Consider the following 14,344-nt stretch of genomic DNA (forward strand, 5'->3'; position numbering starts at 1 on the left):
GAATCCTCATCTGAATGTAGATTCCCAATGAGGCTCCATGGAAGGCGCCCCTTGCAGAAGAGTGGGACCGCATGACAATGAAGGAACTGCTAGACAAGATCTGCTGGACTGAGTAAGACTCCATTAGACACAGGAATTTATTGTGACTACCTTTTAGATTTATTTAGCATACTACTGAACAGAAACAGGACAAGTAGCTATTTTGTGTCTAAAAGCATGCCATTTGGCAGGGTGGAATGCTAAAGAATATTGGAAATGGGTTCTGTCGTAAAGCTGTCAGAGTTTTGCGTCATGAAGCTGGTATTATCCCATAAAATCCCCAGGACAGACTAGAATGCGGCACCTCCTTTACTTAGAATGCTTAAAGACCATTAGCTTAAAGATTTATCAAGTCATTGAGGTAGGAATACTTTTATGCTTCTCACTGGTGGTCAAGTGTAGAGGTGGTGTGTTGGCATATGGGTTTGAAACTCCTTATGGGTGCAACTATTCAAGGATTTGAAAGAAACTTCTAGACATGTTCTCTGGATAACTTACAATTGTAGAGGAAACATGTATGACTGGATCAACTGCTGTCATTAAATGAAAAGTATGTAGTGTTGAAAGCAAGTATTCATGAGCTAAGCATTAAATTCTGGTTGGCAAAGCTGGGAATTATGTATGAATTGTGGAGTCCATATAGATAGACAAAATGAAGAGGACTCACCGCTCTTGAACAATAAGGAAAATGGAAAGGGTTGTAAGTCCATGAACATAGAGAATTTGTGGTAAACCAAGTAAGTAAAATGAAAGCTAAGTTCAAGGAAACTGTCCTCCCATACTAAACAACATGAGTTGGAAATGTGTTTGGCTCTGGGATTGATGTCTTCTTTCTCTAGGCTTTGGGGAGGGAAGCCTGAATACTGACAACTAAAAATAAATTTTTAGGAATATATGAATCTAAGATATGACAATAATCAAAGACAAAAATTTATATACTTCTTTATATATAAATTTAACTTCTGGGAATTTAGCTTAAAGAAGAAAAGAGAAAAGAATATAAGAAGAAAGGCATACCAGAAGGGAGGAAGGGAGAGAAAGAGAGATTAAAATCACTATTTTTAAAAGAGAAAATGTAAATTTCTAATAACATAAAATTGCTTAAATTAATTATGGCCATCTAAAAATGTAATACTCTACAATGTTTTAAAGTCATATTGTAGAATACAATGTAATGGCTTGAATAAATCATAATATTAAACACATATAAAAGTAGGCTGTAATTGAGTATGTACAGTATGATATGCGTTCTCATTTCCATAAAGGAAACTGTATATACACTGAAAAGCAATAGATATCCAACAAAATGATTTTTTAATCTTTATTTCTCCTTTACATATGTTTTTAATTGCTTTTTTAGAGAGAGAAGAAGGGAGAGAGAAAGAAACATTGATGTGAGAGAGAAACATTGATCGGTTGCCTCCTGGGGTCTGCCTACTGGGAATAGACCCCACAACCTGGGCATGTGCCCTGACCGGGAATTGAACTGGGACCTCTCAGTCTATGGGACAATGCTCAATCCACTGAGCTACACTGGCTGGGCTCAAAATATTTTTTAACACCTAATATCAATACTAACATCCACATCTTTAAAAATGCTTAATCAAATATTATGTTTCATGATTGCATAGTATTCCATGGATAATGAATACCATCATGTATTTATCCATTATTATCCTATTGGTCATTTTAGTTACTTCTAGTCTTTAATTATTAGTATTAATATATAATTATCTGTGATAAACATATTTATGCTTCTCCTATGTCTTTAACTTTTGAAAGCAACCAATTCCGGAATAATAAAATCTTTTTGTTATGAAGTCAATGCCTATTATTAATCATATTCTCTTAAACACTTATCTAATGTTGTTTAAAACTTTTTTGACAATGTAATTTTTAATATAAAATTTTGATTGTAATAAAATTGCAGAATATATTTTTAAATTCTTAATATTAAATTCTCAAAATAGAAAAAAGATGGAGGCAGCAGGGAGGGTGAGTGTGTGAGAGAGTGAGCAAGTGTGTGAGAGTGGGAGCAGACACAAAGGTGGAAGACCAAACTCCTGCACTGCAGAGACTCTGAGCAGAAGGTTCCTGTGCTGTGGACAGGAGCAGCCAGCTACCATGGTAAGCAGCCCTTCAGGGTGCTTCTCCCTGTGCCTCAGGGAGGTCCCACCATTTTGAAAGATCCTGGGTCTTCCCTGGGAGGAGGCAGTGGGAGCAGCTAGGACCCAGCAACCTAATCCTACTAGCGCAACTGGCACCGTCAGACCAGTGGACACTCTGTGTCAACACGGACTAGTGCATAGCAGTGGAGCTCTCGAGGTGCTTGTCGTGGAAGTTGCAGACAGCAGGGAGCCCAGCACCATCCCCCAGAGTAGCAGTCGGATCAGAGTCGAGATATACCCCCAACAACAGAGGCTGGGGAGCAGACATCCATCCCCAGGCAAGAGAAGCAAAGACCAGCAGCTGAGACCCATCCCCAAAATCTGCAACAAAAGCTGAGCAGGAGTTGAGCCCAACAGGGCAGAAACACTCCCCAGCTGCCAGCAGCGGGACTTGGGGTTCCACAGAGGCCTGTGCAGTTCAGTACCACACAAGAGCAGTGGGAAAACGGAGCCCAAGAGAGACATGCGTGATCCAGCTGCCCGCCCATGGGACATGAAGGGTGCGAGGGCACTAGAGAGGCCTGTGTGACCCAGCAGGGACTGTGCAATCTAGTTACCCCCAGAACCTGCGGGGTACTGAAGCACCAGAGAGGCCTTTGTGATCTAGCAGGGACTGTGCCATCCAATTACCCATGGGTCCTGTGGGTGACTGAAGCACTAGAGAGGACTGCGTGACCCACCAGGGACTGTGCCATCTAGTTACCCACGGGACCTGTGGGGTGGTGACGCACCAGAGAGGCCTGTGTGACCCAGCAGCCCATAACATAGGCATAGATCCGGATCCCCGAAAGGACTGTGCGATCCAGTTACCCGCAGGACCTGCAGGGTGCTGGGGTACCAGAGAGGCCTGTGTGACACACCTGTACCCAAGATAGGCATATAGGATGTGAAAAATGGAGGCGGAATGGATAGAAGCTACACAGACAATTGCCCAGGACCAATGGGAATTACAACGAAAATAAAGACAAATTCTCAGAAAAAAAGAAGCAGGACAGGACCATATAACCAGGGACATTGGTAAGATCTGTAGAGGCATGAGACGGTGGTGGGCGGGGAGCTCACTAACAGCAGCAGTCTTAGCTGTGAGCAGTGCCCTTGGGGAATAAAAACCAAGCCAGCTCCACATTGCAGAGAGCTAGAACAGAGCTCTAAAATAGCCACAGCCACTCACCTGGGAGCTATGGCAGAGGAAGGACCGACTCGCCTAAAACTCTGTGGGGACACCCGGGATTTGGAGAGCACCCAGAGTTATTGCTGAGTTGCAGCCAGAAAGGATGGTGGCCTGTGTGCTCCTTTCCAGAGCTGTGGGAAGAACCACCAGCACCCCCCACCCCGTGATGGAGATTCAGCCTTTCCAGGTGAGGCAAAGAAATAAAAATTGAGGCTCATTAAAAACCAGCATCTATCCCACCCTCTTATGCAGAAAACCAAGGCGACAGTCCATGGCACTGAGTGACTGAGACTACTAGCCACCAGGAAAAAGCAAGAGGAAAACTGAAACTTTCCTGGGCTTGCAAATCTACCCAGGAAAGTAAGACTTCACAGTAGTTTTTAACGTGGGCCCACACAGGCTCATTCAAACCCAGCAGAGGGAGCCACAAACAGCAGAACACCAACATCCACAGGGAAAATTTGGCAGGCTCCAAAACCCACTGAGATAGCCAAAATGGTGAAACAAAGAAACAAATCCAAAATGAAAGTATAAGAGAACTCTATCGAAGATGAGATCAATGAAATGCAGTTAAGCAAATTATCAGAGGTAGAGAACAGAGCCATGATCTTGAGGAAGCTCAACAGCATGAGTAACGACATCAGAACCATGAGTAAAGATATAGAAATATTGAAAACCAACCAAGTGGAAATGAAGACTGATATAGCAGAAATTAAGAACACACTGAAAGGACTAACCTCCAGAATAGAGTAAGCTTGAGATCCGGATCAGCGAATTAGAAGACAGGGTAGAAAAAAATCAACCAATCAGAAAACCAAAAGTAAAAAACAATTAAAAACTGGAAGACAGCTTAAGAGAACTGTGGGACAACTGGAAACATAATAACATTCGCATCATAGGAGTCCCCGAAGAGGAAGAAAATGGCAAGGGTTAGAGAATATATTTGAAGAAATAGTGACAAAACTTTCCTAACTTGGTGAAGGAGGAAGGCATTCAAGTTCAAGAAGCACAAAGAACCCTAAGTAAGAAGAACCCAAACAGGCCCACACCAAGACACATAGTAATTAAAATGCCAAAAATTAAAGATAGAATTATAAAAGGAGCAAGAGATAAGAATAAGGTTACCTAAAAAGGAAACCCCATAAGGCTCTCAGTGGACTTCTCAACAGAAACACTACAGGCCAGAAGGGAGTGGCATGAAGTAATCAAGATCATGAAAAACAAGGATCTGAATCCAAGACTACTCTCCCCAGCAAGGCTATCATTCAAAATAGAAGGACAAATAAAGAGCTTTCTGGACAAAAAAGGGCTAAGGGAATATATTAACACCAAATGAGAACTGAAATATATGCTAAAAGGACTGCTCTAATTAGTGGAAGAAATGGGAAGAAAAATACAACCACACTAAACAAAAATGGCAATAAATAAATACATATCAATTATCACCTTAAATGTGAATGGTCTGAATGCTCTGATAAAAAGACACAGAGTAGCTAATTGGATAAGAAAGCATGACTCACATATATGTTGTTTACAAGAGACCCACTTCACAACAAAAGACTCATAGGTTGAAAGTGAAGGAATAGAACAAAATCTTTCAAGCACATAGAAAGCAAAAAAAGCTGGGGTAGCAATACTCATATCTGATACAGTAGATTTCAAAATAAAGGCCATAACTGGAGACAAAGAATGCCACTACATAATATTCAAAAGATCTATCCACAGGATGACATAACCTTGGTAAATATATATATATATATATATATATATATATATACACACACACACACACACACACACACACATATACACCCAATTTAGGAGCACTAACATGTATTAAAAATGTTTGGAGGACTTCAAAGGAGAAATCAACAGCAATACAATCATAGAAGGGGAATTCAATACCCTGCTGACATCACTGGATTGATGTTCTGGACAAAAAGTTAACAATGAAACACAGACTCTAAATGAAGCCCTAGATCAAATGGATTTAATAGATATCTACAGAGAATTACACCCCAAAACTGCATAATTAACATTCTTCTCTATTGCACTTGGTACATTCTCAAAGATAGACCACATGTTAGGATACAAACTAACTCTCTACAAGTTCAAAAATATTGAAAGCATATCAAGCATCTTCCCAGATCACAATGGCATGAAACTAGAAATTAATTGCAACAAGAACACGCAAAGACATTTGAAAACATGGAGGCTAAATAACATGTAATTGAACAATGAATGGGTTACCATGGAGACCATGGATGATATTAAAAACTTCCTGGAAATCAATGAAAATGAACACACAACAACACAAAATATGGGATGCAATGAAAGCAGTTCTGAGAGGGAAGTTCATAGCACTACAGGCCTGCCTCAAGAAGCAAGAAACATTTCTAATGGATTATCTAACCTCACAACTTAAAGAACTAGAAAGCAAACAGGAAGAAAAACCTAGGGTAAGTAGAAGGAAGGAAGTAGTGAAGAGCACAGCTAAATAAATGTCATGGAGACCAAAAAAAAAAACAAAAACAATTCAAAGGATCAATGAAACAAACAGCTGGTTCTTTGAAAAGATAAACATGATTGAGGGACCGTTAGCTAGATTCACCAGGAAACAGAGAGAACCCAAATACACAAAATTAAAAATGAAAGAGGACAAATAATAGCTGACACCACAGAAATACAAACGATTGTTATAGATATTATGAACAATTTTATGGGAAAAAAATTGACAACCTAAACAAAATGGAAAAATTTTTAGAAACACATAGTCTCCCAAAACTGAACCAGGAAGAAATAGAAAACTTGAACAGACCAATAACAACAAAAGAAATTGGAGACATAATCATGACTCTCCCAACAAAAAAAAAAAAGCCCAGGCCTGGACGGCTTCACGGGGGAATTTTACCGAACATGCAAAGAACTAACACCCTTCTCCTCAGACTATTACCAAAAAATCAAGAAGAAAGAAGACTTCCAGCTCAATTTATAAATCTAATTCCAAAATCAGAAAAAGACACTACAATGAAAGAAAACCACAGACCAATATCCCTGACAAACATGGATGCCAAAATCCTGAACACGATACTAGCAAATTGAGTCCAGCAATACATCAAAAAAATTATTCACCATGACCATGTGGGATTTATCACTGGGATGCAATTCTGATAAAATATTCACAAATGAATAAATGGAATATACCACATAAACAAAATGAAAGATAAAGATTATATGATCATATCAATAGACGCTGAAAAAGCATTCCACAAAATCCAGCATCCGTTTCTGATAAAACTCTCAGCAATCTGGGAATAGAGGGATCATATCCCAACATAATAATGACCATATATGAAAGACCTACTGCCAACATTGTACTCAATGGGCAAAAAGTAAAAGCATTTCCCTTAAGAATAGGAACAAGACAAAGATGCCCACTTTCACCACTGTTATTTAATATAGTACTGGAAGTCTTAGCCACAGCAATCAGACAGTAAAAAAAATAAAAGAGGTGCAAATTGGAAAGGAGGAAGAGAAACGCTCATTATTTGCAGATAACATGATACTATACTTAGAAACCCAAAAGACTCTGTCAACAATTTACTAGACTTAATAAATGAATTTTTCAAAGTAGCAGGATACCAAATTAACGTCAAGAAATTGATGGCATACTTATACATCAATGACGAACTCACAGAAAGAGAAACTAAAAAAACAATCCCATTTAACCTCATGGCAAAAAATTACGATACCTAGGAATAAACTTAACCAAAGAAATAAAGGACCTATTCGAAGAAAACTACAGCTCATTGAAAAAAGAAATAGAGGAAGATATTAAAAAGTGGAAGCACATACCATGTTCATAAATTGGAAGAATTAACACCATTAAAATGTTCATATTACACAAAGCAATCTATAGATTCAATGCAATCCCCATCAAAATACCAACGGCATACTTCACAGAATTAGAACAAGTACTTTAAAAGTTCACATAGAACCAAAAAAGACCTTGAATAGCCACAGCATTCTTGAAAAAGAAGAACAAAGTTGGAGGGATCACATTATCAGATTTTACTTTATACTGCAAAGCCACTGTAATCAAAACAGCCTGGTACTGGCACAAGAACAGGCATATAGACCAGTGGAACAAAACAGAGAACCCAGAAATGCACCAAGAAAATGTGCTCAATTAATATTTGACAAAGGTGGCAAGAGCATACAGTGGAGTAAAGACAGCCTCTTTAATAAATGGTGTTGGGAGAAATGGACAGCTACATGCAAAAAAATGAAATTTGACCATCAATTTACACCATGCACAAGAATAAACTCGTACTAGATAAAAGACTTAAATGTGACTCACGAATCCATAAAAATCCTCTAAGAAAATGTAGGCAACAAAGTTTCAGACATCATACGCAGCATATTTTTCACGGATATATCACCGAAGGCAACAGAAACAGAGGAGAAAATGAACACATGTGAGCACATCAAACTCAAAAGCTTCTGCACAGCAAAAGATAGAATCATCAAAATGGAAAGGAACCCACTGTATGGGAGAGCATAATTGCCAATAATATATCAGATAAGGGGTTAATTTCCTATATATTTATAGACTGCTCATGCAACTCAACTAAAGGAAAATAAAGAACCTAATTTAAATATGGGCAGAGGAACTAAATTGACACCTCTCCAAAAAGGACATAAAAATGGCTAAGAGACATATGAAGAAATGTTCAACATCACTAATCATCAGAGAGATGTAAATTAAAACAACAATGAGGTATCAACTCACACCTGTCAAAGTGGCCACCATCAGCAAATCATCAAACGATTGTTGGTGAGGGTGTGGAGAAAAAGGACCTCTAGTACACTGCTGGTGGGAATGCAGAGTGGTGTAGCCCCTATGGAAAACAATGTGGTGTTACCTCAAAAAATTAAAAATTGAACTTCCATTTGACCCAGTGATCCCACTTCTAGGAATATACCCTAGGAAGCCTGAAACACCAATCAGAAAGAATATATGTACCCTCATGTTTGTAGCAGCACTATTTACAATAGCTAAGATCTCGAAACAGCCCAAATGTCTATCAGTAGACAACTGGATAAAAAAAGCAGTGGTACATATACACAATGGAGTACTATGCAGCTGTAAGAAAGATCTCTTATCTTTTTACACAACATGAAGGGACCTGGAAAGTATTATTCTAAGCAGAACAAGCCAAACAGAGAAAGACAAGTATCATATAATCTCACTTATTTGTGGAATATAATGAACATAACAGTCTGAGGAATGGGGTAGTCCCAGAGACGTGGAAGTTTAGTACAGAGTGACAATCCCCAGAAGAGGGGGTGGTGGGGGAGAGATAAACCACAGAACTTATATACATGTATGCATGAACAATGGACATGCACATCAAAGCTGAGGAGAGGGTGGGGAGAGAGGGGGAGGGGGTAATCAGTTGGGAAAAAAGGAGAAATATCTGTAACAAAAATAAATTAATTAATTAATTAAAAATTCTCAAAATATATTGAGTATTTAATCACCCGTTTTTATGTTATGTTATGAAAAGCTGTTAATGAATTCAACTAGGTTTTTTCTCCTGTGAGAGTTTTAAAACTCCTTGAAGATTAAACTAATGAAAATCCTTTGTAATCATAGAAATCTTAATTTTCTATCTTAGTCTTTGGCCTAATCCTTCCCCTAGTGAATTTCTAGGTTATTGGGGGTTGGCTGACAAAGTAAGCATTCTTAGATATTAGAAATATATGAACACAGGGTACTTTTCTAATATTTTCTAAGCAAGATATGAATGATATATATTTTATGGTTTTAAAAACACAATCATACACTTGGGTGGGGTGGGAAGAGATAAACCAAAGAACATATATGCATATATGCATAACCAATGGACACTGACACTAGTTTGGGGAAACCAGGAGGGTGGTATGAGTGGGGAAGAAGAGGGCAATGGGGGACATCTGTAATACTTTCAACAATTAAGATTTTAAATGTAATAAAAAATAACCTTCCCCTGATGGATTTAGCCTTTCTTAATTTGCCACATTCAAAATAAATAAAAGCACAATCATACATTCAAAGATTAATGTTGATCCTTCACAGAGTTATTATTTATAAAATGATTTTCACAAATTAAATTTTCAATGTAATCAGCTATATAAATATCCTTTTTAAAACCTATAACTAGAAAAATGCATCAAAATGAGACTTGTCATTGATTGCCTTTTGAGGAGCAGATACAAGAGAGGTACTCATTTTCTTACTTTTTATTTAATGAATTTTCCAAATTTTATATGTGTACATATTTTCATGTAGAAAGTATAATAACATTTATCTTTTAAAAAGTCAACAGCGCAAAGAATACAAAAATATTGCATTAACTTCCTTGACCTTCCATCCCTCAGATATTGTTCTTCTCATTTCTTTTCACACTAAAGCTTCCAAAGTAAATCAAATAAAGGATCAGGAATGGCCTGGCCCTCCAGAGAGAATTACTTTTAAATCTATCTTCATTTCAAGCTAGGATTATTTCTTTCTCACCAAATTGGCAGCAATAAGAACGGCAATTGCAGCAATATTTTTATGTTTAATATTGTCCATCTAGCTAGGCCAATATTGTTTTAGTTATTTATTACTCCTTTTACCTTATGCCACTGCAATTCACCTATAAAACAAGGAATAACATAAAAAGGACAACGGGAAACAACAAAGGATATTTTCACTTTGAAGTAATATTTTAATGTTTAGATATTTACTTCATTTATTTATTTACTTTTATTTTATTTATTCATTTCCGTTGCAGATGTTTCTCCTTTTCCCCCCACTGATACCGCCCTCCCAAACCCTCCCCACCCTGTCCCCAGCTTCACTTTCCATGTCCATTGTTCATGTACACATGCACATAAGTTCTGTGGTTTACCTCTCCCCCACCACTCCCTCTTCGGGGGATTGTGAGACTGCACCCCACTTCCACGTCTCTGGGATTGCCCCATTCCTCAGAATGTTATGTTCATTATATTCCACAAATAAGTGAGATCATATGATACTTATCTTCCTCTCTTTGGATTGGTCAGCTTAGGATAACACTTTACAGGTCCCTCCATGTCGTCTCAAAGGATAAGAGAACTTTCTTTCTTACAGCTGCATAGTACTCCATTGTGTATATGTACCACAGCTTTTTTATCCATTCATCTACTGATGGACACTTGGGCTGTTTCCAGATCTTAGCTATTGTAAATAGTGCTGCTACAAACATGGGGGTACATATATTTTTTCTGATTGGTGTTTCAGGTTTCTTAGGGTATATTCATAAAAATGGGAACACTGGGTCAAATGGAAGTTCAATTTTTAATTTTTTGAGGTAACACCATATTGTTTTCCATAGTGGCTGCACCAGTCTGCATTCCCCCAGCAGTGCACTAGAGTACCCTTTTCTCCACACCCTCGCCAACACTTGTTGTTTGATGATTTGTTGATGGCGGCCATTCTGAAAGGTGTGAAGTGATACCTCATAATTGTTTTAATTTGCATCTCTCTGATGATTAGTGATGTTGAGCGTTTCTTCATATGTCTCTCAGCCATTTGTATGTCCTTTTTGGAGAGGTGTCTATTTAGGTCCTCTGCCTATTTTTCAATTGGGCTTTTTGTCTTCCTTTTGTTGAGTTGTATGAACACTCTATATATATTGGAAATTAACCCCTTATCCGATATATCATTGACAGTTATGCTCTCCCATATAGTGGGTTGCCTATCCATTTTCATGATTGTATCTTTTGCTGTGCAGAAGCTTTTGAGTTTGATGTAGTCGCATGTGTTCATTTTCTTCTTTGTTTCTGTTGCCTTAGGAGATGTATCCGTGAAAAATCTGCTGCTTATGATGTCTGAAACTTTGTTGCCTACATTTTCTTCTAGGATTTGTATGGATTCATTAGTCAAATTTAGGTCTTTTACCCATTTTGAGTTTAATCTCATGTATGGTATAAGTTAATGGTCTACTTTTATTTATTTTTTTGCATGTAGCTGTCCAATTTTCCCAACAGCATTTATTAAAGAGGCTGTCCTTACTTGACTGTATGCTCTTGCCACTTTTGTCAAATACTAATTTAGCATATTTTCTTGGGTCCATTTCTGGGTTCTCTGTTTTGTTCCACTGGTCTATATGCCTGTTCTTGTACCAGTACCAGGCTATTTCGATTACAGTGGCTTTGTAGTATAATGTGAAATCTGGTAATGTGATCCCTCCTACTTTGTTCTTCTTTTTCAAGATTACTGTGGCTATTCGAGGTCTTTTTTTGGTTCAATATGAACTTTTGAAGTATTTGTTCTAGTTATGTGAATTATGCTGTTGGTATTTTGATGGGGATTGTATGAATTTATAGATTGCCTTGGCTAGTATGGACATTTTATTAATGTTAATTCTTCCAATCCATGAAAAAATTATGTGCTTCCACTTTTTTATATTTTCTTCTATTTCTGTTTTTTAATTACCAGTAATTTACTACAAATAGGTCCTTTATTACTTTGGTTAAGTTTATTCCTAGGTATCTAAATTTTTTTGCCATGATGGAAATGGGATTTTTTTAGTTTCTTTTTCTGTGAATTCACCATTGATTTATAAGAATGCCATTGATTTCTTGATGTTAATTTTGTATCTTGCTACTTTGCCAAATTCATTTATTAAATATAGTAAATTTTTGATGGAGTGCTTGAGGTTTTCTTCGTACAGTATCATGTCATCTGCGAATAATGACAGTTTCACTTCCTCCTTTCCAATTTGGATCCCTTTTATTTTTTCTTCCTGTCTGATTGGTATGGCTAAGACTTCCAGTACTATATTAAATAAGAGTGGTAAAAGTAGGCATACTTGCCTTGTTCCTGTTTTTTAGAAAAATACTTGTAATTTTTGCCCATTGAGTATTATGTTGGCAGTAGGTCTTTCACATATGGCGTTATTATGTTGAGATATGATCCCTCTATTACCAGATTGCTGAGCATTTTTATCAGAAATGGGTGCTGTATTTTGTTGAATGCTTTTTCATTGTGTATTGATATGATCATATGAATTTTATCCTTCATTTTATTTATGTGGTGTATCACATTTATTGATTTGCAAATATTGTACCAGCCTTGCATCTGTGGGATGAATTCACTTGGTCATGGTGAATAAATTTTTTTGATGTATTTCTGGATTTGATTTGCTAGTATTTTGTTCAGGATTTTGACATTTATGTTTATCAGGGATATTGGCATGTAGTTTTCTTTCTTTGTAGTGACTTTTTCTGATTTGGGAATTAGAATTATGCTGGACTCATGAAACAAATTTGGAAGTCTTCCCTCTTCTTCAATTTTTTAAACAGTTTGAGGAGAATGGGTATTAGTTCTTCTTTGAATGTTCAGTAAAATTACCCTGTGAAGCCGTCCGAGCCTGGGCTTTTGATTTGCTGGGAGAATCTTAATTAATTCTTCAATTTATTTTGGTGTTATTGGTCTGTTCATGTTTCTATCTCTTACAGGTTCAATTTGGGGAGACTTTGTGTTTCTAGAAATTTGTCCATTTCACTTTGATTGTCAAATTTGTTACTGTATAATTGTTCATAATATTTGTTAACTATCCTTTGTATTTCTGTGGTGTCAGTTATTATTTCTCCTTTTTCAATTCTGATTTTGTGTATTGGGGTTCTCTGTCTTTGTTTCTAGGTGAGTGTAGCTAAGGTTCCATCATTCTTGTTTATCTTTTCAAAGAACCAGCTCTTTGTTTCATTGATCCTTTGAATTGTTTTTTTGGTCCTCATGTCATTTATTTCTGGTCTTTAATATTTCCTTCCTTCTACTTGCTCTGGGGTGTTATTTTTGTTTGCTTTTTAGGTCTTTAAGTTGTGAGGTTAGATAGTCTATTAAAATTTTTTCTTGCTTCTTGAGGTAGGCCTGTAGTGCTATGAAATCCCTCTCAGATCTGCTTTCTTTGCATCCCATAATTTTGTGTTGTGGTGTCTTCATTTTAATAGGTTTCCAGGAAGTTTTTACTTTCTTCCATTATGTCCATGGTAACCCATTCATTGTTCAATAACATGCTATTTAGCCTCCATTTTTTCAAATGTCTTTGCATGTTCTTGTTGCAATTGATTTCTAGTTTTGTGACATTGTGATCTGAGAAGATGCTTGATATGCTTTCAATCTTCTTGAACTTACAGAGAGTTAATTTGTGCCCTAACATGTGGTCTATCTTTGAGAGTGACCCATGTCCACTTGAGAAGAATGTGAATTCTGCAGTTTTGGGGTGTAATTCTCTGTAGATATCTGTTAAATCCATTTGATTTAGCACTTCATTTTGAGTCTGTGTTTAATTGTTAATTTTTTGTCTAGAAGATCTATCCAGTGATGTAAGCAGGATGTTGAAGTCCCCTGCTATGATTGTATTGCTGTTGATTTCTTCATTGAAATCCTCCAGAAGTTTTTTTAATATATGTTGGTGCCCTATATGGGGTGCATATATGTTTACCAAGGTTATATCTTCCTGTTGGATAGATCTTTCAATATTATGTAGTGGCCTTCTTTTTCTGTAGTGATGGTCTTCATTTTGAAATGTACTGTATCATATAAGGATATGGTACCCCAGCTTTCTTTTGCTTTCCATTTGCTTGAGAGATTTTTTTCTATCCCTTCACTTTCAACCTTTGTGAGTCTTTTGTTTTGAGGTGGGTCTTTTGTGAACAACATATATGTTAGTCATGCTTTCTTATCCAATCAGCTATTCTGTGTCTTTTTATTGGAGCATTTAGACTATTCACATTTAAGGTGATAATTGATATTTACTTATTTATTGCCATTTTTGTTTAGTGTGGTTGTACTTTTCGTCCTATTTCTTCTACTAATTACAGCAGTCCTTTTAGCATATCTTGCAGTGCTTGTTTGGTGTTAATATATTCCCTTAGCCTTTTTTTTTTGTCT

The 14,344-nt window shown here is 37.0% G+C and overlaps 1 protein-coding gene across 1 annotated transcript in view; it reads left to right on the forward strand.

The window, feature by feature from the left end:
- The window catches only part of MAOB (monoamine oxidase B), a 138,580-nt gene that overhangs the window by 95,638 nt on the left and 28,598 nt on the right, over nucleotides 1–14,344 (forward strand). Inside the window, exon 5 of the mRNA XM_036270823.1 lies at nucleotides 21–112. Within this exon, the coding sequence (XP_036126716.1) occupies nucleotides 21–112 (92 nt within the window). The remainder of the gene's footprint in view (nucleotides 1–20; nucleotides 113–14,344) is intronic.

This window comes from Molossus molossus, unplaced genomic scaffold (genome assembly GCF_014108415.1).
Source record: "Molossus molossus isolate mMolMol1 unplaced genomic scaffold, mMolMol1.p scaffold_m16_p_2, whole genome shotgun sequence".
Taxonomy (NCBI): Eukaryota; Metazoa; Chordata; class Mammalia; order Chiroptera; family Molossidae; genus Molossus; species Molossus molossus.